Genomic DNA, 26,837 nt, shown 5'->3' with positions numbered 1-26,837 from the left:
AGCTTAGATATTTCTTGGCTATCGAGGTAGTTAGGTCCGAAGCTGGAAACAGCATATCTCAGAAAAAAATGCGATGGATTTACTTGAAGAGACAGGATTGTTGGGTACAAAACCAGTGGATACTCCTTTGGATCCTAATATTAAGTTGGTGGCTGATCAAACAGAGCTACTTTCCAATGCAAGTAGATAACAATATTACTTGGCAAACTAAATTATCTTACAACAACTATACCAGCTATCTCCTTTGCTGCAGGTGTGCGAGTATGGTTCATGGAGGCTCCTTGTGTAAGCTCATTGGAATTATGTGATTCCTATTATAAAGTATCTGAAAGGAGCTCCAGGTGGAGGACTACTATATAAATCTAATGGCCATCTCCAAGTTAGGATATACTGATGCTGATTGGGCTGCTTTTCCCATAGATAGAAGGTCCCCTATGGCATATTGTATTTTCTTAGACCTAGTCACATGGAGGGGTAAGAAACAAATAGTGGTTGCTCGTTTGAGTGCTGAGACATAATACAGAGCCATGGGACGTGTTTGTTGTGAGTTAATCTTGTTAAGATATCTTCTTCCAAGAGATTGGCTTCAATGTTGGTAAACCTCTAAAGCTCTTCTATGACAATCAAGCTACAATCCTCATTTGCATCCAAGCTCTTCAAGGAGTACCAAGCCGTACCAGCCACTAACTGGGATGGTTCTAGTAGTGAAATCAAGAAACCAGTGAAGGTGGGGGAAAGGGAGAAGGAAAGAGAGGAAAAGAGAGAGAGAGGGAGGAGGAAGAGAAAGAGGGTGCTAAATGGCTAGCGGAGGCCAACTGAGGGCCACAGAGAGCTAGGGATCCGCATAGAGGGGTAAAGAAGAGGCTCCGCCTCTGGTTCCCCTCATTCATTGGAAACAGAGGTCCCAAGAGGACCCCTTTTTAATTTCAAAAATTTGAAGTAAAGTTGGCTACCCCCTTGTCGACCTCATTTAATTTTTTCAAAATAAATTTTTTTTTTTATTTTGAAAAAATTAAGTGAGATCGACAAGGAGTTGGTCGACTTCACTTAAAATTTTTCAAATAATAAGAGGCCCCCTTTAAGACCCCTATTTTGAAGGAAACAGAGAAGCCAGAGGCAGAGCCCCTCCTCCGCGCCTCCACATGGCTCTCGGTCCTTTGCTAGTCTCCATCAGACATTTGCCACCCTCCTACTCTTTCCCTCTCTTTCTTGCTCTCCCTCTCCTTCCCTCCCCTCTCTCTATTTTTCTCTCCTGTTCTCCCTCTCCCCTGTCCTCACTAACATGTTCGAACTGTCAACCTTCGCCAGCCTTCTCCCTCCCTCTCCTTCTTCCCCTCTCTTTCCCTCTCTCCTAATCTCCCTCTCCACCACCCTCTTCGTTGTGTTGGTACAGGCCTGGTACAGAATGGCATAAGGGCATACCCAACCATGCCATCAAGCAATCGGTTCGAGCCTCGATACTGGCACAGCAATCCTTGCTCCAATCTTGTCATTCACCAACATGCGAAGAACATGAAAGTTGATTGTGATTTTGTTTATGAGAAAATAAATTACATCCCAGAATTTGTCGAACTAAATAGAATCACCGGTTTAGAGCATGGTGCTGAACCGTAGTAGTGGCCAATTAGAATGATTCCGACGTATGAAATGAGACACCGGCAAGGATGGAGGAAGAGAGAAGAGAGGAAAAGAGAGAGAGAGAGCAGGAGATAGGAAAGGAGAGAAAAAAGCAGGAGAGGTTGATGGAAGCCATCAAAGGTTGCCGAAGAGCCACCAAGGCCATCCGAGCTCCGCTCTCCTTGGAGAGAGGAGAAGAGAGAGAGAAAAAGAGAGAGACCTCCCCGCCATCTCCCTCTCTTCCCCTTTCCTCTCTCAGTTCCTCCTCTTCCCCACTCCCCCAATCATCCAAGGGCCTCTGTGGCCCTCCAGTTGCCACCACCGACCTTCCCACCCTCTCCCTCCTTCCCCACCTCTCTCTTCCTCTTTCCAATTCTCCCTCTCCCCCACTCTCTCTGCTAGGTAGGTTTAGGCCTAGCACGGAACAGCAATGGGGGCGCACTGAACTGTGCCATCGGCCGATCGGTACTAGCCCTGATACTAGCACAGCCAACCTTAGTGCACCCAAGTTTTATTCATCTACAAGCTGATTACTAGCTTGCTAATTTGCTTATCAAGTCCTTCAGTCGAAATCAAGTTGAGTTTATATGTTCCAAGCTTGGTTATATGATATATTCAACAGCTTGAGGGAGTGTGTCATATACATTGGTTTCGAATATACCCAAATAGTGACTATATGCATCCTTTACTTCTCTATGGGACTTTTAGTATATAAATCAGTCCATGTGATGGAAAGCAATGGATTCTCTCCCAAGTTTTATCTTATATCTTCATCTTCTCCCTATTTTCTGAATTTCCTACCTTCACAATATGTAAGGAAAGGATTTCAGTGCCAAATTGAGGGTGTTTTTTTTTTTTTTGTATAGAATCCTAGTGGACCTATAATACAAAGGGCTATCTAGTCTACTCTAGCTTCCTCCTTTTTCTTCTTTTCTTGGGAAGGGGTAGGTAAGTGAGGGGAAGAGTTTTGGTTGGAATATTAACTAAATTCAGAATTATTTTGATGAAAGAAGAAGAGAAGCTAGGTCTAACTGTCTCTTCTCCTATTCGATCTCTTTTATCTCTCTAATCTCTCTCCAGTTCTATTTTCTCTTTAGTTTTATCAAATATTATTCTTTTTGCTGCAGCAATTTAGCAGTACACTAGACCTTTCTACTTGAGTCCATTTCTAGGGTAAAACTTATAGCTATCAATGATTGTCATCTCATCTCGAACTACTAGGTCCAAGGCATACCCATTCATACCAAGTCAGAACCAAGACGAGACGGGATTTTGGCTCAGTATAAGCCCCAAACGAGACTGAACTGACCTATATCAGTCCAAACCGACCAATACCACATTGTATTAAGGTGCGTACTTTGTCATATTAACATGAACCGCCCAATTTCAGGTGGCACCATGATATATAAAAATAAAAATAAAAATAAAAAAGAAAGAAAGAAAGGAAAAGAGATCGAGAGCTATCTCAATGCAGGATATATACCATAACATACCAATTATCCCGAACCAAAGAGGTAGCACACCAATACAATACCTAATATCGAGATTGTAGACCTTGATCTCTATTTCTCTTAAAAAGTTAATGCTTATAAATTATAAGTTATAATATATACTAAAAAGTAAAAAAAAGGTGTCGCAGTGCATGAGGCTCCTATCACTACAAGGTTCGAGAGGATCAGACATATGCAGCATTACTCATCTCATGTCACATTGTCAGATGCTTATATAAGTGGTGAATGTATTGCAATTCTTATTGACTACCAAGCATCACAATGACTTCTCATGTTAATTTTATCACCATTTATATTTTTAGAGAAGAACATTTTAAGTATATGACAAACCAACAAATTGATTCACTCAAAGTATGAGGTTCCTTAGGCTCTAGAAAGATGAAAAATAAGAGATGCACTTGAAGGGTTCACTAAAGTTAGATTATATTGTTTTAAGAAAAGAATATGCAGAAATACTTATTTCTAAAAGCTTAAACAAATTGTTAGCCGCTTTAGGTGTTATTCCACAATTTTCTTAGGCCCTATTTAGGATTGCTGTTGGTGGTAGAGTTTTTGAAGCTTTTCTTGTCCATTCCTTTGCTTCTTTCTTTCTTTCCTTTTTCTTCTTCTTTCTCTTCCCTTTCTTCCTTCTTTCCTTCATTTCATTCTTTTTCTTCTCCCTTTTCCTTTTTCTTCTTCTTTCCTTTCAGTTTTCCTTTTTCCTCTTCTTTCCTTTCTTTTTTTCTTTTCTTTTTTCTTCTTCTTTCCCTGCATGGATGAGTTTCAAAGCCCTACCCTCTTCCCGATCCCATTTTCTCCCAGGAATGGAATAGGATAACTGCGATGCCCCTCCCTTGTCCTGTCGGAACTTAAAATCTTAAATCTGTCCTTGAAGTTCACCACTTGCAAATGTTGTAGAGTTTCTTGCCATTGTGATTATTGATATCAGCCAAAAAATTGGAGTAAACCCATCTTAAGACAAACAAACAAAAAGCTGCCCATTGTCAATTGTGTACAAGACAAGATTGAACAAGATGGTATCAGAATTCTGGAATGGATGATTGATGAAGAAAAAAAAACTGAGAATGAGTCCTTAGGTGACAGATTTGGAAAGAGTAGTCCATAGAAAAATGGAGCATCAAAGCGAAGACTAGGAAATTAACCTTCTTCTAGAAAAGTGTTTTAAAATGCTATGCATGAGACCACATATGCAGCTCCTTATGCATATGTAGTCCCCTCCATGTACAGCCTACTAGTCATCATGTGACTATATTTGTGGCATTTTTAGAATTATGCGACCTCAAACTTGCCCACTAGTACACCGGCCCATAAAAATAGGGCAGGTTCAGGTTGATTGTTGGGTTGATGCAGGCTTTAGATGGACTGAATGTGTGTACAGATAATGTCAATATGTTAATTATGTTATAACTATAGGTAATTTGGTACTAAGAATTTTATTAAGAAATAAGCATTAATTGCTAGATGTCACTGTTATCACTATTGCTATTTTTATAAAAAAAAATATTGTTATTACTATTAATTGTATTTAATATATGTTAGTTTATTCTTAAATATTTAAAATACTAACTGCATATACAACCTGCATAATGCATATACCCTATGCAGTTCCCTGACCCCTAGCATACCAAGCCACCTTTTAAAACTGTTTAGGATATCCATGAATATGAACATGATCCAGGTTGAATCTATACTCAACCTTGAGTGCTCCACTATACTTATTGTAAGATGAATTTCAGTTATAGAAACTATGATCAGCACATAGCATAACAAGAAATAAGAGGGCTTACCTGTTCATATGAGACATCAATTAAATTAAGTGCCTGTGACATTTGAACCATCCGTAGTTCACCTACTGGAGATGGAGCATTTAGTCCCCCTATGATTTTCGGGGCAACAAAAGCACAAACCTGCAATAACAGACCATTCAAATACAGATTGCCATGGAAGAAGCATCCCTAATACAGAAGCATGAAACAAGGGTTGAAAACAAACCTAAACAACTAAAGAAGTGAAGATATTAATATGCTAACCATATACAGGTAACAGATTCTAGATACACCCAGAAAGACGATTCTTGCTAACCATTTCTTTCCCCATTCAGAAATTCATGAATATGAAGAGGTTACAGGTAGAAAACTATGCATAATAATAGCATCGATTTAACCAGTTCAAACACACAACACAAGAATAGAAGTCCTTGCAAGGATTAAAACCAGATATAGCTTTCAGCAACAAGTTAAAGTAACAAACATCATAAGTGCAAAGAAACACATTTCGATTGTCAGGATGACTTGACCATTCATCCGATGTGATCACCAAGGATGAAGGCAAGGTAAACCAAAAAATACGAGGGGAAAGATGAACAAAGAACTAAACTAAGTTAAGAACATAACAGATAGATTTTCCCCTGCAAACAATTTTTCAACATTTTGGTATCTATCCTTACAGCTGTTGTGTAAGTACAGCTGAAAAGGTAGCTAATAAGTGCATAAGGTCATTTCCTGGCCATTCTTCTCCTCTTAATTACCGTATAGTCTAACAGAGGACTTCTATGATAAGTTTATTTGAGCATCACACTGTCTCATGTAATGTAAAGCTTAGCGAAGGTTATACAGCCAAGGCCTATATAGCCAGTATCATCGGGAAACAGATATGCTACAGCATGTGTCCACTTGCAATAGCCAATAAAGATATGTATCCATTACAAGTTAACCACATAAGATCATCAAAAGCAGTTCTCATTTCAAAAATTTATTTGTCCTTTCAACAGAGGAATTTTTACTCAAATTACCAAGGTTTAGAGGACAAGAACAGGACTAAACATTCAAATTAAGATGCAACTATAGGTGGGTTGGTTAAATTGTATTTTACCAGTATAGAGCCTCATGGGATTACATGTCATGTTATTGCTAGGAGGATAGACCTATTTAAAATGGTTAATAGTTTTCATTCAAGCTAGTCATTATTAAGTTATTATTCAACACTAAAGATGAAACAAACAGTACTAAACTACTAATTACCCAATAGTTTTATGGTTACGGCCTTTAATGAAGTTTTGAATCTTAGTAGTTGGAATCTTCTATCTAGGGTAGCATACCCACTTCAAAATCTTTCCAGAATCTTGAGTCGGAACCCAACTCTTTAAGTGCTTTCTTATTAAACATGTTCCTAAATATCTACATCCCTGCACCCGCAACCAAACTCACTCCCACAACTGCTCCTGATTTTGATAGCGAAGTTTTGAATACCTAATTCTAAAAATGTTAAAATGTGCTTTTCCGTTTCATTCAAAACTTTGGTTCCATTAGGTATGCAAAAACCTTTTATATTTGCATAAATAAATGAGGTTGTGTTATATGTTTCTTTAGAAAAAATTTTGTACCTTTATTGGTCTATCAAGGTTGTTGTCCCACCATTTATAGGCACATCAATGGTCCATACAATGAACAAAAGGATCTAAGTGCAGATTACTTTTGTATCATTTACACCATACATATTATGCCAGAAAGTTATTGGCACAGTACATCGTCCATGCTAGTTTGTGAAACCAAAATAAAAACCTAGGTCAACACATATCACATGTATTTTGAGTTAATGCATACATTCCCATATGCATCCCTTTTTAAAGTCATGTTTGACTACCCCAAACAGCTTTGTCTGTATTAAGGACAATCAGGAAATCTTTTCCTCTTTTGTTTGGGTTCCTTTTCAAGTTTCTTTGACTATTTGAAAGCCAGAGTAAAAAATTATAACAATGTAAAATTGTCATCCTACTTCAAATCAAAAGCCATAAGATAATGAAATGTATTTTTTTCTTCATACTTTACATTCCTTGCAAAAAAGCCAGGTTAAATCATTAATATTATTCTATTCATAACATGGCTACACCATACAGGAACCAAATTGTCGAAACCTGTTAGCCTTATAGACTTCACAAGAAATCCTGATGGTGAGGAACCTCTTACAGAGGGTCTTTAAATGATTCAGATGAGTACCAGATACAGAACTGATCAGTCAATGATCAAGGGAAGTTCTTCATCTCTGCCATTGCACCAGTATAATGTTTTGCAGGGCCATCTCTTATTATGCGTGTAGATTCATTTCCGTACGTAACAGATCCAACAACCAACTGGTATATACAACTCATATAGGTAAGCAACTAAACCTAAACAGATTCTTTTGAAGCAGATATGCGAGCTTTATCCCCATCATGACAACCATCATTCATGCCCTTATGTCATAGGTGCAATGTATGTATCCTCACAATGGAATTTCAAGTACACAACACTGTAGGTACATGTTATTGCACCCTTTCTCACAATGAAGCTGGATGCTTAACCCAGAAGAGGTAACAGAAAATTCTTTCGATATGCTCTTGTTCAAAATAACCATAAATCATTACCTCGATCAATTCCAAGAGTTTATTCCAGTATCACTTAGCAAACTGGGTTATTTAGGGGGATGACAAGGCTCTAACTCCGAGAACAGCTTCCTCGATACACTCCAGAATCCACTTCTAATGTAATAGAGATGGTTAATTTCAAAGTACTTGATGTAGATTTTATTGCATGCATTATGAATTAAAATCTATGAATTTAAATGATGACTAAATGATGGAATGTATGGATGTCAATGTCATTGCAAGTATGGATTCTGGTGTTGTGATAATTTCGTTATGCTTCATTAATGCTCTTTTAGATCATGTGCTTCCCAATCATATTTACAAGATTTGCCATACAGTGTTGTATATATATCCCATATTCATGTTCGCACTTTGTAAGTAGTGTTTTAATCGATTTTTGCAAAATAGCAAGGACATGTAGGATTTGCCTTGATAACTCATGGGGTTGAACTTGGCATGGGACCTTTGAGGGGCTGGTTTCCAAATGATTTTTGCAGGACAACAAGAACATGCTGGATACATTCCACAAAACAATTATATATGCATATTTTACCACTTGGTTGACAGGTATCAAACATAAGTTTCCCTAATGAAGAGTCATAACGGATATCAAACATAAGTTTCCTGATCAAAACAAGAACAATCTACCTTGTGAATGACGCCCGAAGATATTGCTGGTGCAGCAAGTGCCCCACCGCACTCCCATAAAATGGAGAGGCATCCACGGTCATAGCAATATTCCATAACATCTTTAGGATTCAAAATGTCAAATTCCACCACTTCAACGCCTTTTTTTGCAAGCTTCTTCTGCACATCTTTTCGAGCACCCCGTTGTGTTGCAACTATAGTGTATGCATCAAAGACATTCCAAAGCTTTGCCTCTTCAGGGAGATCAAGTGTTTGTGACATTACAATTCGCACTGGAACATGGCCCCCTCCATGTCTTGCAGTTAGCTGTGGATCTAAGATTGCAAGGAAAATAATACACTCATATCAGGTGGCACAAACATTTCCTCATTAAATTTGACTCATAATTACAACCTATTCAAAGAGGTATACCATCACGGCGCACAGTATTTCCTCCAACAACAATGGCATCGCTTCTGCCACGCAGCTCAAATACTCGACCTCTAGATAATTTGCTGCTTACCCATGATGCATGTCCACTGCTAGCTGCAATTTTTCCTGCCAGCAAATCCCCAACTATAAATGCAAAGATATTATAGATACCTTCAGCGTGATGCTCTTTCCAAGCTGCAGGAGGTTTCTTTATGAAAAGAAAAGGAATAAAGATATGTAACATGAAGAGAAGATAAATAAGTAGGAACCATATAGATTTACCCAGGAAAAATATTTACTGCTCACCATCTAAGGTCATTGCGTACTTGAGAATAGAGAATGGAACATGACAAGCAGTTCTATAGAGCAATGGAGCATTTACTACGAGGCAGGACTTCAAAGCTTCCTATAATAGATTATTTCAAAATGTTAACAAGGCAATAACATAGAAGACCAACTATGATATGCTTCATTAAGAATGATTTTCATGAAGATCAGTTGCACACACATAAACCAGTTCATCTGAAATGTTAGGGCATCTGAATTTCAGCCTTCTGCTTAAATTTACACAAACAGATATATTATGTAAGTATGCACAAGGAAGGTAGTATATCTGAAAGAATGAAAGGGCATTTATGGGTTTGAATATCAACGTATATTCATATCACATAAATGGACAAATATTGAGCTTGCAATGAACAATAAGAAAGAAAATGGAAGTACTTCAGGCCTGCAGCAGATTTCATAAAAAGAGAATCTACAAATCATGAAAAGGATAGCAGAGTATGACATATTTAAGAAATCAAATTACAATCTCAGCTTGCCAAATTCATCAGTAGCTGTTTCTCTTCTTCTTATCTAGAGCACAATTAATGACACAAAAGAAAACTCATATCAATATGTTCTGCTCACAAATTGCATCATAAAATTCAGAAAAGAATACTCCAAGTCTGATATATCATTACTTGGTAAGAAAAAATTGAAAGTTGGACTCATAGGCTCATAAGTTTGGTAGGGAACTTGAATTTAACATTATCAATTATAACTCCTATGCAAGACTGATGTTCCTAATGGTTCCCAGGGATGAGGTTATCGTCTCCTTCACCAGCTCTTGCAGGCCCAAGCATGGACGGTGGTCAAGCGATGGAGGCTAGGGTGATGGACATGAAGTAGAACCCCTTCACTTGTACGTACACTCAAACCAGAGTTATACAAGTGCTCTTAGGACTCAAAAACTGCAAAAGTAGAAAAGCAACCAGAGGCATCATCTGCTACGGCTATGGATGAGGTTAGATGAAAGAAAGTGGAACAAAATTTGGCTGTAATGGTGTGATTGGCATTATAGCGACTCGGGATGTCAACAAGGACAGAGGAGGACATCCAACTCATGGTATACAATTCCTTGCCGAACTGCTTGGTTTGGTCAATATCATATTGTACCAACCACAAACCAAGATGGGTTGCAGTCTCAATAAGGTATTGTCCTGAAGCTGGACAAATTTGTCTTTACCAGGCCAAACTGCCAGGGACTGCTAGTTCCAAGTGGTTTGGCCTAGTAAGGGCCCCATATCGGTTTGACACCTCAATAATTAGGGGGGAAAAGGGACTTACATGCTTTTCTCCCTCTGTTTCAAGGTAAAAGAGAAGGAAAAGGAGTAGTGGATAAAAAGAGGGAGAGAGTGGAAGGGTGAGAAGGAGGCTCATCCGGATATTTCTCTCTTCCATTTCTATTTTTCTGTTACATTCCATAAATAAGTAGAAACTTCAAAAAAATATAGGGAAGTCACGCCAAAATTTTGGGTGAACCATGTAAATCCTGGTGTCTTCTATGTTTGCTTCTTTTATTCCTTGCATATTCTTTTTTATCATGTTTGGCACTATTGTATCATATCTTTGGGCAGTTCCCATAATAAACTGGTTACAGAGCTAAAGGGCAATGGCTGCAAATACGGCAAGATACTTTTTAAAGGTGGCAAAGTTCGACAACATGGGAACCTTAGCTTGAGGCAGCAAAGGGTGAAAGATGTGTTGTTGCACCAGGGTCTGCATAGAACAACATCGGCAACCCAACCTACAATTGTGACCAAAGAAAGCAGAACTGACCAAAACCATCTGTTTTGAGGAAAATCATACCCAAACTCACGTCGAACTAGGACAATTCCTAGTTTTAGTTCGGGACAAGCCAAGAACTGGTCAAGACCAAGCCGTCACCCTATAGTTTGGACTTGTTCTTAGTGATTCCAACCCTATCATAGGCCAAAACAGAGAAGAAAGACCATCTGGATGCCTTTCTCTGCTAGTTTCTCATCGACCAGCACTTGTCAGTAAGATACACTATGATCTGATACCAGACAACCCAGTTCCTCATCGGTACAGCACGCAATACCAATTCAGAAATTCTTGGCATTGATCAATAACAGCTCAAAAGAGATAGAGATGAAGGCAGTTGACACTATCCCGAGTTGTCTTGCAGATCAAGTGATGTTCAACATGATTAAATCACCTTCAACACTAGCAAAAGCTTGAGAAACTCTATATGCTCAAATGTTTGACAAACAAGCTATATTTTAAGTGGGAGTTGCATCCAAGATGAAAGAAGGTGAGAAACTATTGGAACATATGACTACCTTTAACATAATCATCAATCAAATGCTTAGTGTGGATCAGGTACAAGACATGATAAGGCTTTGATTATCTTAGGCTCTCTTCCTTCATGTGAGCCCATAGCAACTACACTTCTTTATGGGATGAGTATAATCGCATTTGAGGAGACAACAAAGCCTTGTTCTCTAATGAGATGAGGAAGAAATCAGCATCGAGTGAGTCTGACCTGTGGCAAAGGCTACATGACAGCTAAATAAGTCAACTTGTTTCTATCGCAAGAAGGAAGGCCATATCAAAAAACATTGTCAAAAGCTGAAAGAAGACTTGAAGAAAGAAATTGATGTCAAAAAGGAAAAGAACAAGGGCAAGGATGAGTCTTCTGTTCAAGCTAGCATTGATTCAAAGCAAGGTTGGGCGTCTCAGAACCGAATCCCATACCAATACCTCCTATTATAGCGTTTGTATGCAGTACAGTACAAGACAACGAGGCGTATTGAGTGTTGGTACAATACAATACTGTGTACCAATTTGGTATTGGTATAGCATGGTATGCCCAAAATGATGTAGTATGATTTGTATAGCGAACCTTGCTTCAAAGGGATAGAGTGACACTAAGATTGAAATAGGCATTCCTGCAGTTTCTTCAAGAAAGCATTTTTATCTAGATGTGTGGTTTCTTGATTTGGGTTGGGTGTTCCACATCTTTCCACATAAGGAGGGGTTTGAGACCTACATGCCCCATGATGGTGGGAAAGTTATGATGGGGAATAATGAGTTGTATGTGGTTGTCAGCATTGGAACTAAAGATATTCAATGGTGTGGTCCAAACGTTAACAAATGTTAGACATGTCCCAAAGCTAAAAAGGAATTGATCTCACTAGGAGAGCTGAACTCCAAGGGCTGCAGGTGTGCAATAGCAGGTGGAGTTATGAAGGTCATCGAGGGTTTTAAAGTAGTGATGGAAGGCAAGAAGGTCCAGAATATTTTCAAGTTGAAGGAATATGTTATTCAAGTAGATTTGAGCAACAATGCATCTTCCAAGGAAAAAGATGAAAAAAAGATCGTAGAATTATCAGTTTAGGGCAACTGAGCCGTGCCGGTGGTAGATTGGGATAGTTCAGGCATTCAAAATGAGAAACCGGTGAAGAATAAGAAGAAGGAAAAGGAAAGAGAGGAAAAAAGAGAGGGGGAGGGCTGGAGAGAAAGAGGGAGAGAGGGCTACAGAAAGCCATCGGAGGGCCACTGAGGCCCCCAAGAGGGCTAGAGGGGCTCCACCCTCCTCTCTATCAAAACAGGGGCTTCAGCCCCTATTTCCTTTTTCATGTTACCGACTCTAAGTGAAGAAGGGGCTACTGACTTTACTGAGAGTCAACAAAATAAAAAAGAAAACAGCGGCCGAAGCTCCTATTTTGATCGGGAGGAGGATAGAGCCCTTCCTTCGAACCTTCGACGGCCTCGACAGCCTCAGTAGCACTCCAACAGTACTCTGATAGCCTCTGCAACAATCTGGCATCCCCATCTCCCTCTCCCTCTTTTTTTCGTTCTCATGTTCTTCCTCTCCCCCACACTTGTTGCCATGTCAGGCTGCGGTCTGCTGGCTTCACCATCTCTCTCCCCCCTTCTTTCCTCTCCCTCTCCCTCCCTCCCCCCCTCTCACTCTTTTCCTCTCTCCCGTCGTCACTCTCCCCCACCTTCTTGGCTGTGTTGGTTTGGGCCCAACATAGAGATGTATCGAACCTTGCCACCGGTTGACTAGCATGGGCCTCGGTGCCAGCATAACGAACCTTGACATGGAGCATCATCTTCTAAGGGAAAGATGCTTGTGGGGCACAAGGTCAAAATTGTGAAACTAAAGTGTGTTCAGCATTACCAAGAAGTAGAGGTTCATAAGTTTTTGACATGGATAGAAGATTTAGTTGTGAGCAAGTTCAAAAAAATGTGATATTTTTAAGTGGAGAGGATGGAAAGTACAAGGGCTCTCCCAAGGTTTGCCTTCTCGATACTAGACCCTATACTGGTATCATTCTATTAAAAAGTACACCTGGTATCAGGAGTTGGTTCGGAGTATCGAGTGTTGGTATGCCCCATCGATAGCAGTACAATACAATACGGTCGGTATGCATCGGTACCGATTGATACAGCCGCTCTCCTAAACAGCATGAACAAAGAGCCTAGTTTATCGAGGTCCCTTAAGTAGGCGTCTTTGAAGATCGTTAAGAAAAGAGGAAATTCTCATAATGGCTTGACGCAGAACAAGCCAAGGTAGAGCATGTCAAGGATGTCTTATTTTGTGTGATGGAAATATAGTAATTTTATCCGAGGTTTTAAATCCCATGGAATGGAAGTATCTTGGATTCTCCATGAAAGACACCCCACTATCCCATCCCGTCCCAATAGCAGTCTCGATCATATGTCCCGATAAATATCCTTCATCTCTCTCCCTTCTTTTTTGCATTTTTTCCACCTTTTTTCTCCTTTCCTTTCTTTTTCTTCTACCTTTGTTTCTTTTTTTCGTTTTTCTTTCTTTTCTTATCTCTTCCTTTCTTTTTTTTCTTTTTCTTCTTCTCTCTTTTCTTTTTCCCTTCTTTCCTTGCTTTTTCTTTCACTCTTCCTTTCGTTCTTTTATCTTTCTTCTTCTTCTTTCCTTTAACTTTTTCTTTTTCTTCATCTTTCCTTCCTTTCTTTTCTCTTTCTTCTTCTCTCCCTACATAGATGGGTTTTAGAGTCCCGACCCCATCACGATTCTGTTTTCTCACAGGAATAGGACGGGACGACTAAAATACTCCCCATCTCATCAGGATGTAAAAGCTTGATTTTATTTGATGTTCATTAAATTTAAGTTAAACTTGTGAGCAATTGGGCATGATCATTTTTTCGTAATTAGTAAGAAAAGAGCTCTCTTTCCACATGCGAGGGATTCACTACTTTGAATTTAAGCATTAAAGAAGACAAAAAGAGTAAGATCTCTCCCACTCTCCTTGCATATGGTTCCAACATGTCTTGGTATAGTGCAATAGACTCAAACCTAGAGCTCTCCTACACCTTCATGAACTCCAAGAAGAGCTTGGCATGGATCTACATCAATAAAAAATCCCATGTTAGTTATTATTTCATACATGGAGTTCTTTCATAAGATTTCAAATCACGGCTACACCATCTCAACATTACATCGACATCTAGAGGTTGCCTTTCTCCATCTAATTGCTTAAGAATTATTTAAATGTCCTGGGTCCATGCAATAGAAGAAAGCAAGATATTTGAGAGAAAGAGAGCTAGAGGGCCGCTTCGACAACAAAAAGGGATTGGTGATGTGACACAAGGTGTTTTTCTTGTCAAGATCTAGCAGTTGATCATTTGTATTGGACCTACAATATTTACCAAGGGTAAGGGTTCCTTCCAAGGAGTGGGAGTTTGCCTTAACAGGCGAATACTAGATTATCTCTCAATATATTTGAACCATGGATGTAGCCCAAATTTAGGTGAACCATGTAAATTCTAGTATCTTCTTTGTTTTCTTTCTTTTATTACTTTGCTTGCATATGTTCTTTTATCATGTTTTGCAGTATTATGTTAGATACTGTGGCTATTCTCACACTAGAACAGCAATCTAGTCTCGATATTAATTTCAAACCTAGCCAAATACAAACCCAGCTCGATTAGGCCTGGCTCAATTAGGCTCAATATATTATAATTGTTTTGAAATCATGGGATCTTCTTTCTTGATTTCGTATGATCATGTTCATGCCAACAATACCCACTTGCTTACCTCACATTAATTACCCACTTGCTCTTTTCTCCATATTAGTTACCACATGCAGATATCTTCCTCTCTTCCCCCATAATTGCCTATCTCTCCTCTTTGATCAGATCAAATTAGACTATAAAAACTAAAAAAATAAAAACCAAAACAAATCAGACTCTATCTTTCTTTGATTCAACTTAAAAACATATCCATTTTCCCTCCTTCAAATGTGCATTACACATACCCAATGGTCCACAGCAGTGAGATTGTTTCAAGCTTGAATGTTTATTTAATTTTGTAAATCCATTAAATGTTAAATTGGGTCTGAATCAAGCTTAGTTCAAGCTTGAATTGATTTCTAACTTGATTTAGAATTTTCGTGCTGATCAATATGACTCATGTTGGGTGCGATTCAAAATGTAAGTTGAACTGAGCTCAAGATAGTGGTAAATATATCAAGCTTGATCTCAACTTTCAAGCTCAAAATTAATTTCAATAAGGTTAATCAAACTTAGGCTCAATCAACCTCAGCTCAGTTATGCACGTAGGCACGAGGGATTAGGGACCTAGGCAGTTCCTTTACTAGCATTTTTTTTCCTTAAACAGATATGCACATGTAATTGCACAAAAACGGAAGTATATAAGCAAGCATAATCATGGGTCTAAACCAAGAAAGCAAGAAGATGAAGGAGAGACAAAATGAAGGAAAACAAGTGGATAAAACATACAAGGACGAAGAAAAAGGAGAAAAAACTAAAAGAAGAGAACAATGGAAATTTTTATTTAAAAAAAAATCCATAAGGTGAAGAGGAAGAAAACTTAGGAAAATAGGACAAGTTATAAGGAAGAAAACTAGGGTAGCTTTAGTTCGACTAGAGAACAAATAAAGAAAATGAAATATAGGTAAGATATACTGAGAAAAGATGTAATTAACTTCTCATTTTCAGTGGATAATCAATACCCTATAAATATACAAAAGAATGATCTCCTTAAGAGATTAAATCCCGTGTAAATCCTATGAAATAAGGGATACAATCAAATCCCATGTAAATCCCATGAAATAAGGGATAAGATCAAATCCCATCAAATAAAGGATAATTTAATATGGTTACAGTGAATAAGAAAAAAGAGAAAGAATAAAAAACTATACAAATATCCTACAATTAAAAAGAGAAAAAAAATAAGGAACTATACAAATATCCTACAATTAGATGAGAGATTTTAGGAAATTCTCAACACTCCCCCTCAAGCTGGTGAGTGGATGTCTTTCATTCCCAGCTTGCTAATAATTTCTTGAAATCTCATTGTAGGTAGGCCTTTGGTTAAAACATCAGCTAACTGATTCTCTGATGGCATATATGGGATACTAATCAACTCACTGTCCAACTTCTCCTTTATGAAGTATCTGTCTATCTCAATGTACTTGATCCAATCATGCTGAATTGAATTATGCGCAATGTTAATGGCAGACTTATTGTCACAGTATAACTTCATCATACCTTCTCTCTTGATCTTTAAGTCATCTAGGATTATTTTTATCCACAGTAATTCACAAATCCCCTGAGCCATGGCTCTGAACTTAGCCTTAGCACTAGACCTTGCTACCACATTCTGTTTTTTACTCCTCCAAGTCACCAGATTACCTCCTATAATGTGCAGTGACCAGATGTTGACCTTCTGTCAACTTGTGATCCAACATAATCAGTATCAGTATGGGACTCAAGAGTAAGCTCTCCTCTTTTCTGAAACAAGATTCCCTAACTTAGTGTAGCTTTAAGATGGTGGAGGATTCTGTAAATTACTTGTAAGTATTCTTTTTTTGGGTCATGCATAAACTGACTGACTACACTCATAGAGTAGGCTGTATCTGGTCTTGTATGTAAGAGATAAATTAATCTCCCTACAAATCTCTGATACCTTCTCTTATCAACTGAGCTACCCTCTTCAGTTCTTCCTATCCTGTGATTATAATCAATAGGCGTACTTGCTGCTTTGTTGCAAAGATTTCTGATTGCTTTAAGAAGGTTTAGTACATATTTTCGTTGAGAGATAAATATACCTTTTTTGAATAAGCCACTTCAATACCTAAGAAGTATTTCAGTTTTTCAAGTTCTTTGATCTCAAATTCTTGAGCCAATCTTTTTCAAAGAGATTCTCTTTCAGCTGCATCATTTTCTATCAAAATAATATCATCCACATACACTAGTAAGCTGTAACTTCACCTTTACCTGAGTGCTTTATAAATAATGTACGATCTCCCTGGCTTTGTTTGTATCTCATTCTTAGTATTGCCTTTGTAAATCTCTCAAACCATGCTTTAGGAGATTGTTTTAGGCCGTACAAAGCCATTTTCAAATGGCAGATTTATCAACTCCAAAATCTCCATCAAACCCAGGTGGTGGCTCCATAAAGACCTCTTCTTCCAAATCTCCATGTAGGAATGCATTCTTCACATCAAATTGCTGTAAATCCCATTCAAACATAGCAGCAAGAGATAATAGAATTCTTATAGTATTCATTTTTCCTACTGATGCAAAAGTTTTCTGGTAGTCTACCCCATAGGTTTGTGTATACCCTTTTGCAACTAATCTTACCTTGTACCTCTCAAGAGACCCATCTACTTTGTATTTTAAAGTGTAAACCCATTTGCATCCAATTAGTTGTTTCTCTTTTGGCCTAGTCACAACCTCCCAAGTCTTATTCTTATCTAATACAGTCATTTTCTCTTTCATGGCTTGTACCCAATTCTTGTCTTTTAATGCCTCTTGCATAATTTTAGGGATATCAATTGAGTCTAAGGTAGTGAGAAAACTTTTATGTTGTGAAGAAAGGCAATGAAAGGAGACAAACTGTGAAATTGGATAGAGTGGATGTTGAATGTACTTTCTAATGGCCTTTCTTAAGATAATTGAGAGATCTAGATCTTGAGAAATAGACTCTTCAGGAACAGATTCATTAAAAATAGAATTAGTGAGAGAAACTAGTTTACCTGGCTCTTATTCATCCAGATTGGAGTCTTGGCTTTGCATTGGTTCGGAAATCACATTTTTTCTCCTTAAATACTTTCGTAATTCAGGCTGCTTTTGTTGCTGATTTTCAGTGTCTCGTCTTGGCTCATATGAGGATGGTTCATGTGGAGGAGGCATCGCATATGAGGATGGTCCATGTGGAGGCATCTCATATGAGGATGGTTCATGTGGAGGAGGCATGGGCTGTAGACTTCCAAGATTATCAAGGACAATCCATTTCGAACCATCCTTAGGCTCCTCCCCTTGAAGAGAGGAATGGGATTTGGAAAAATAAAATTGATTCTCATTAAAGGTGACATCAATGGAGATAAATATTTTCTGAGGAGGAGAATGATAACACTTATACCCTTTTTGTGTATTGGAATAGCCTACGAAAATACATTTTAGAGCTTTAGGATCAAGCTTTTTCTAGTGTTGTTTATGAACATGGATATAGGAGACACACCCAAAGATGCGAAAAAGAAAATTACTCGGATAATGAAGCTCAGAATGAAAGGTAGACAATAAGTAAATAGGAGATTGATTACCAAGGACACATGAAGGGACTCTATTAATCAAAAAAGTTGAGGTAAAAACAGCATCTCCCCAAAACAATTTTGGGGCATTAGAATGGAAAAGAAGGGCTCGAGTGATATTTAGAAGATGTCGCTTTTCTCTCTGCTACCCCATTTTGTTGGGGCGTGTCAATATAGGAGGATTCGTGAATGATTCTTTCTTTGTGAAAGAAGGAAGCAAGAGTGAAATTAAAATAATCTTGAGCATTATCAGAACGAATCATTTGTATGAATACCCCGAATTGAGTCTTTATCATTTGATGGAAAGAATTATATGGCTGACCTCAAATTTTTCCTTCATAAGATATATCCATGTGGTCCTAGCACAGTCATCAATGAATGACACAAACCACTTTGCCCTTGTACGAGTAGAAATTCTAGATGGACCCTAAATATCTATATGTATGAGAAGAAAAGATTTGGAAGATTTATTAAAACTCAAAAAAAATGGCACATGATGATGTTTAGCAAATTCACAAGTATCACAATGAAAGCTTAGAACATCAACATTATTGAACAATAAAGAAAACATATTTTTCAGCAAAAAGAAGGGTGGATGACCAAGACGAAAATGCTGGATCCAGATTTCAGATGCATTGGAAGAGAAAGGATGAGCAGAATTAGACAAGTGCAGGAGAGAGTGAACTGGTTTGTAGGAGTGGAAGAACTACTGACAGCATTAAGGTAGTAAAGGCCATTCCGTTCCTTAGTAGATCCAATCGTCCTCCTCGTGACTTTGTCCTGAAAGATGCAATGGGCATTAAAAATATGATACAACAATTTAAATCTTTGATGAGCTGATGAATGGAGATTAGATTAGTGGATACTTTTGGAACATGTAACATATTTTTTAAATGAAAGGAAAGGGCTAAGAAAATTTGGCCTTGGCTGGCTATGTTAATAGGGAAACCATTAGCCACTGTAATTGTTTGATTTTCTAAGCATGATTTGCAGGTCTCAAATCGAGATGGGCTATGAGTCATATGATCCGTTGCTCCCGAGTCAAGTACCCAGGAGGAGGAATGAGGCAATGTATTGGTATTAAGAAAATTAGAAACAAGGCACTTACCAAATTGAGCTAATGAACATGAACTAAAGGAAGTAGACAGAGAATCTAGAAAACCTCATAATTTCTCAATCTCCTCTTTGTTGAATTCCCGAAATTCAGCTTCTTCAGGTTTTTCAGGTATAGGTCCCTTGAGAAAAGTTTTCACCAACGGTGACCATTGAAGATAATTCTTCCCATCAAGATGATAGGAAGAGTTCATGGCCTCAAAAACTTCAGACATGTTGACTAAGAGAAGAGATCAAATAACAGCAACAACAAAGAGACTGACTGACAATGAGAGTGCAGTCAGATTCGGCCGACAGAGAAAAACTGCGAATAATGATAACTTCTGCGATGAAGGCAGGGAATGATGAACACGTCTGCGATGAAAGCAAATGGAGTCGACTCTGAAGATGTCTGTGATGAAGACAGAGAAGGTCGACAGTAATGGGACCAACAGCAATGAAAGCTGTGGACTTCAGTGATGAAGACAAATAGAAAAAGAAGCAATAGCGAAAAAACAGATCCTACAGAAAGAGCTCTGATACCATGAGAAAAGATGTAATTAACTTCTCATTTTCAGTAGGTAATCAATCCCATATAAAAATACAAAAGGATGATCTTCTTAAGAGATCAAATCCCATGTAAATCCCATAAAATAAGGGATACGATCAAATCCCATCAAATAAGGGATAATTAAATATGGTTACAGTGAATAAGGAAAGAGAGAAAGAATAGGAAACTATACAAATATCTTACAATTACAAAGAGAAGAAGAATAGAGAACTATACAAATATCCTACAATTAGATGAGAGATTTTAGGAAATTCTCAACATATACCAAAGAAATTAACAGAAATGAGATTAAAAAAAGATGAAGGTATGGTGAAAGAAGGGAAGAAGAGGGAAGTTGGGGAAAAAAAGCAAGAACTAAGTTATAAGAGAACAAGGGTCAAACATGAGGAAGAAAGTTTCTTATCCAATGTAAATTTTTAGATGTCATTACACAATGATATATGTTGCTAAAAAGAAGCATATGCCTATACACACAAACATATGCATGCAAACAAAAAAATATGCATATTCTAATATAGTTAAGTGCAAAAATTTTATATTAAAGTACATACAATTGTATATAATTTAAAAGTTAAACTTCATGTTATTTCTAATCTATTTAATACTATCATCACTTTAAATTGACCAATGCTTGACCACCAAAGAACTGCTTAGTCCAACAATGGATTACACCTAAAACCTCTGGCAGCCATCCATGACAACATAAAGTCAAAGTGATGGAGAACTAAGACAGATAGTTTGGACATGTGCAATGAGATGTGACGAAGGTCAAGTAAGAAGAGGTGCTCAAAGTTATGAAAAAGGAAGTAGAAATTGTAGAGGAAGACCTAAGCTAGCATGTATAGAAATTGTGAAGCAAGATATGGAAAAGCTGGGAAAAATACTAGAGCTAGGAGTTAAGAGGAGTACTTGGCAAGTGAGAATTCATAGACCCAAGATCAAATGGTTGGGACAAGGCTGATTTTTATGGTCATCTTAGAGGGGAGGGAAGGATAAGAGAGGTCATACTTCTAATTATGAAGCGTATGATCCCCAGGAATAAAGTAAGAGATTAATGGAGTTTGAGATGCAAGTTTCCAAAGAAAGCAAGAGAGGAAAAATAGGTTTTAAGTAAAACTTAAGTTAAAATTGTTGCATGAACACCTGTATGTAGATAAATAAAATGTGTACTCAATTCTCCATATCCAAAAATTTCCAACAAGAGGAAAACTATCATTAACTGATTTCCCAAAAATAGTGTGATAGCAAAGCCACATATGGGGTTAAAATTGGGAATTCCACCAAAAAAAAATTCCCTTCAAAAAGGAACAAAAAAAGGTTACATGCTATTCATAAATGCTCAAAATGTATGACGCTAGGAATTAAAAAAGTTTAATGATGAGAATCTACGATAATTAGAGACATGAACTATTAAGAACTAACTTATACTCGTGCCAAGTTAATGGCAATGATGATTGAACTTGAATCTAAAAGAATTATGTCCTAGAAGCCAATCGCATATAGGATAAGATGAGGTGTTTTTCTGTATTTTGTCTTTCAAACTCATATACTTGACATTATTAATTAATAAAATAAGATATTTTGATTCATTATATGCTGCATCTTATTATTGTTTAAGATTATAATAAACTCCATAGATCTGGACAATGGTTTTAGGATTATGATGAGATCACGTCAGTGAGACCTAAATTCTTGATAGCTCTGATCTAAAATATTCTCAGTCATTAGTTCATTGAGTCGGAAATCAACAATACCGGTAAGACTGGCACATCCTATGTATGCTCAGTAGTGAGAGTGGTTGATCTCACAACCACTTGTATGGCGACACTAATACAAAGATGTGGATGCTCATTAGAGAATGAGTTCACTGAATTGACCTACGAGAGAATATCTGATGGAGTCTTATTTACATGTCAGTTGGTTGTTCTCTAGTGGGAGTTGTGCAAGTGATCCTTTGACCTGAGATCAACATGGTATCTTGTGTACATGAATCCATATTTTGGTTCACTTCCTAACTTGGTTCTCTGATTCTTGTGTGGGGCATTCTGGATATGGTGAAGTATGCATGGAGGTTGTGAGTGGTCAATAAGCGATCGATCACTCCTAATAAGAAGAGCGAACATCCTATGTGATCTTATAGGTTGATGATTCTGGAAGTCTTTCCCCAAAGCAGAATGATAATTAAAAAGAGATTTTTAATGTATCATCAACTGAATCATTACCTTCTAATCGAGATATATTTAGATAAGCAATTGAGCTTGACATGATTCCATGCCCATAGCTCATCTGGGATGTTGTATGACTGAAGGATTGAATTGCACGGTAACTTGCCACTGAAGGATATTTTGGTATTTTCACCAAATTTCATCTCTTTCGGATAGTCATGACGTCAATCCTGACTTATGGACTCACAAAAATTAAAAAAATTTAATTCGAGAATTAATTAGGAAGAGTCCTAGTTAATTGGTACAATTAGACTAACCTAGTCTAATCATATTAGAGTTAAATCAAGAGTCTGAGTCCACTGCTGGCTAGATTTGAAACTCAATAGATCACACATTTTGGAATTTGATCTTGATCTCATTTAATTAGGATTTATTTTAAATTTTAGGGATTAATTTGATATGCTAGCACATTGTATTAATCCAAGTTCCCAATTAGATTAAATTCAAAGTGTTTGAGCTAAACCAAACCTGTTGCCTTTGACCTGATTGGATTAGAATATTAGATCTAAATTAATTGGTTTCCTACCCAACTTGAAAGTGTTTCAAGTGAAGGACTCCTCCACGCCATTAGGTTACCCATGCCAAAAATAAATGCCGCCCACCCTTTTTTTGCATTAAGGAAGGAGGAGAGTTCTTCTCCTTTAAGACTCTTAACTATCTCTTCATTTCCACTGATTTTCTTCATTATCACGTGCCTTATTTAATGTAAGGAATTATGGGGTGCAGAAGAGGAGTCCTTCTGTATGAAGGCTCTTCTGCGCCATTTAATTCATCAGAGAATTATTTCTCCATGTGAGAAAATGGAGCGCCAAAAGTTGGCACCCCTTGGGACTCCTTGCCACCTCTTCATTCTCTATTTAAATAGGACGCTCCTTATGGGATAAGGACTGAGAAATTCTGAGATTTAAGCATGTGATAAAAGAGAAAAAAGTCAGAAAAAAATCAGAAGAAAAAGATAAGAAAATTGAGAAGAAAAAATAGAAAGAAGAGAGGTGAGAAAAAAGGCAAGTGTGGTGTGCTTGTCCTAGGATTTGATTTTTTCATGTGTTGGAGTACAAAATCAAATCCTAGATTGTGAGATTTCTGGAGAGAAGTCTTTTGACATGGTCTTAGTGGCAGAATCGAAGGCAAAAGTGTGTTGGTGCAACCGTTCTTCGAGAAGAAAGCCGGCAATATTCTTGTAAAGAAAAGGCTGCGGCACTGCACCGGTTGGGAAGAACCTGGATCATCTTCCGTGTGGATCACTGTTGGAGGACTTTTACTTTGGAGTCTCATGGAGATCACCTTCTTACCATATTGCTCATTTTAGCAAGTATGAGTTTCTAACTCTTTGCATGCTTGATTTTGATTTGTTTGACATCTACAAGGTGATTCTAGGATTTGAGTTCTGGTTAGATAGTTTTAATTGTTATAGCTTTCAATATGCATGTTAAAAAAAAATTTTAAAATTCATATTCCGCTACGTGACCGGAACCCAACAGAATCATAATTAACTAAACCAATAAATATCATGTATTGGTAAGAAAAGAACTAGGAATTAAAAGCTACCAATTTTAAGGCAACACAGCACATATAATAGCTTGAACTTGATTATAGAAAGGCCTTTCCCTTGAAGGTTTACAAAAAGAGTAGATAAAAGAGAAGGATTGGAGAGCATGATTCAAAATTAAGCATCAAATTTGCAATATTTGATAGTTAAGAATGATTTTTAATATGTGTCATGCATCAAAACTTTTCTTTTCGACAAGGTGTGTCATGCATCAACAGACAGGCAGGTAAACCCATCCACAGCACATGCTGAATTAGACTATAATATGGAAAGTCTGCAATAAACCATCAAACCAATAGGAAAAACACATTGTGAGGAAAAGATTGTTGATGGCCTTTGCTAGTCTAGTTAATAGAGACAATACAACAGCATGTAGAGTTAATTAAAATGAAATCAGAATCAATATAGAAGTTTTTTAGTTTATTCTAGTTAAATCAGAGAGATGCACAAATGAACTGCAGAATGTAAAGGAAAATCTCCTTTCACTTTTGTCATTTTAGGCTTGTAAATGAGCTGTGTTATACATGCTATCACCTTAATTTTATACCCTAAACATCCAGCCAAACTATTAGGGACCAACTTTATGGATCCTAAATCGCCAAATTTTCCAAAAAAAGGAAAAAGTTTATACAAAATGTGAAGAGAAAATGGCCGTTGAAGAGAAAATGGTACAGAACTGAAACTTGGGGCTTCATATCAGTAAATTTTGTTCAGCAGGAAGTAGTTTCTGAATGCTATAGAAGGAGCCAAGTGCCAAAGGACATCATGTACCAATACACAAGAAAAAAAGAAGCATCTAAAGCATCATAGGCAGGGCATCTATTAAAAGATGATATTAAAAATTCTATAAAAATTGCTCCCCGCCCCCCAAAAAAATCCCATCAGTAGCCTTCTTATCCCACACTCTAGGAACTGACCGCTCACCATTCAATTTTTTTGAACAGTTCATGATACATCAGTTTGGAATGTCCCCATGAATACACTGTAATTGGAGTTTAAAAGCTTTAAATGTAGGCATTGCATTTGTTGATACTCAACATTCATGATATTGAGATAAACAATAATATCATGCTGGAGAATAGAGATAATGCATCCCTGAAACCCAAAGACCTCAAAATTGCAATGATTTTCTAATGAACTAATGTTAAAATTTTATATATGTATATAAAAGGAAAGAAGATGCATTGTGACATAAGCAATGTTACATATTTGAAAGGTCCCATACCTCAAATACTTTACCATTTAAATCCTCTCCAAGAACATCAACCGGAACACCTTCACTTCTTAATGATTTGATTGCCTTTCCTCGCAGGTGCTTCAATGGATGCCTGAGCCCCACTACAACTCTTGAAATTCCAGCCTAATGGATAGAATATCAACATAATATGCACTGAACCCATTTGATGAAAATTCATCTTGTTCATGCAATTACAAACATGAAATTCCCCATATGTTACAAAACACTTACAGGTAACATTAGCCTAGCATCAGTCCTTCATGTCTCATATGTGATATCCCATAAATATACATGTAATGTTCTTCAAATGTAACAAAATATTATCAATGCACATATCCACTTTCAGGGGACCCTAAAACAGGTATTTACACGAAGTTGATCATTATGAAGAATCATGAATTGGCTAAAAATTATGAGGTTAGACCACCATATAGAGCTACCCAGCAAGCTGTTCTGCACTTTGGATAGAGACAAATCTTTCAAAAACGAAACGTACCTACAGTGGCAGAAAACTACAAAGATGATGATTTGATAACAGTTTAGTAATAAAATTGAAAAATGGGAAAGAAAAGGAACCCATCTGATTACAGATGCTAGAAACAAACAGTAAATTCAACCCCAACAGATGACCTAAGATGACGTATTTGAACTGGAAGCATGACGCCAAAGTTCATACTTTGACAAAAAAATTGATAAAAATAAAATCAATATCAGTTGATAAAATCAATACAGACACCAGAAGAAACCAATCTTGTTACTTGATGATCAGGAAATAAAAAGGAAAAAAGTATCCAACATGACAAAAGACAACATCTTGATACGTGATCAATCCAAATAACATCGAATCCATTTGAGACATTCATACAAACATCACACGGCCAAGTCTTAAACATAGCAAAGAAAAACTTTTCGAGTTTGAAGGTCAGCAAAGAAGGGTAATGGGGTGCGAACCTGGACGAGAGAAGAGACGGGAGTGTGGTCGCCATAGCAGTCGTCGGGTTCCAAGTTTAGATAGGCGGTGGCCCCGCGGGCGAGGCCGCCGGCCATCTCGACGGCCTGAAGCTCTGCGCACTTGGTGCCCTGCGCGTAGAGGAAGCCCTGCCCGACCACGTCTCCGCCCCTGGCGATCAGGCACCCGGAGTTGGGGTGCGGGGCGGAGTGCCCCGCCGAGAGGTCCGCCACCTCCGCCGCCCGCCGCACAATTGCCGCCTCCTGGGCGGCACCGACTCCGTTGGCACTGCCGCAAATGGGGCGGCGAAGGCCGGCTGCCAGAGGGGGGAAGGAGAGAGCTACTCCGCCGATGGATAGCAGCGACGACATGTTGGCTGGCGATCTCCACCAACGAGAGAGACTGAACAAACGGTAGAGTCGAGTTCGGTTTCTTTAGTGCCGACTCCCTGTTACCACCACCCTGTTACGGGACTCATTGGGCCTCTTCTTATCTTCCGGGTCCGCTAAACACGTCAAAGACGACCTAACGGCCTGCGTTTCCCGAAACATTATTGCCTGGGCTTGGTCCAGGGAGTACCCAAATGCCACGGTGAATAACACACCACATCCACCCTTGTATGTCACAAATTTTCGATTGCACGTGAACCACCGTGCCCGTCTCCGAGATGTGTGCTGATCTACCTGGGGGTGGTCCAGACAATAATTTCTCGCATTTCCCCTGGGGTGCGACCGC

At 38.1% G+C, this 26,837-nt stretch overlaps 1 protein-coding gene across 6 annotated transcripts in view; it reads right to left on the bottom strand.

Moving 5' to 3' along the window:
• Positions 1-26,604, bottom strand: part of LOC105034441 (riboflavin biosynthesis protein PYRR, chloroplastic) — a 47,376-nt gene extending 20,772 nt beyond the window's left edge. For 2 of the 6 annotated variants that reach the window (XR_003799109.2, XM_029261633.2), the window contains exons 1-7: positions 26,105-26,602; positions 25,142-25,276; positions 19,194-19,259; positions 8,896-8,995; positions 8,590-8,715; positions 8,179-8,492; positions 4,916-5,035 (exon numbers count right to left, since the gene is read on the bottom strand). Coding sequence is in view for 5 of the 6 variants with exons in the window: in XM_029261633.2 (XP_029117466.1) it covers positions 4,916-5,035; positions 8,179-8,492; positions 8,590-8,715; positions 8,896-8,995; positions 19,194-19,259; positions 25,142-25,276; positions 26,105-26,473 (1,230 nt within the window). In the remaining variant the exon portion in view is untranslated. Of the gene's footprint in view, positions 1-4,915; positions 5,036-8,178; positions 8,493-8,589; positions 8,716-8,895; positions 8,996-19,193; positions 19,260-25,141; positions 25,277-26,104 lie in introns of all 6 variants that reach the window. The other 4 variants (XM_029261632.2, XM_029261630.2, XM_010909612.4 and 1 more) reach the window with 4 other exon arrangements.
• Between the last annotated feature and the right edge of the window lie 233 nt (positions 26,605-26,837).

The sequence above is a fragment of the Elaeis guineensis genome, chromosome 1 (genome assembly GCF_000442705.2).
Source record: "Elaeis guineensis isolate ETL-2024a chromosome 1, EG11, whole genome shotgun sequence".
Lineage (NCBI taxonomy): Eukaryota > Viridiplantae > Streptophyta > Magnoliopsida > Arecales > Arecaceae > Elaeis > Elaeis guineensis.
This window is presented reverse-complemented; position numbering and strand designations above follow the sequence as displayed.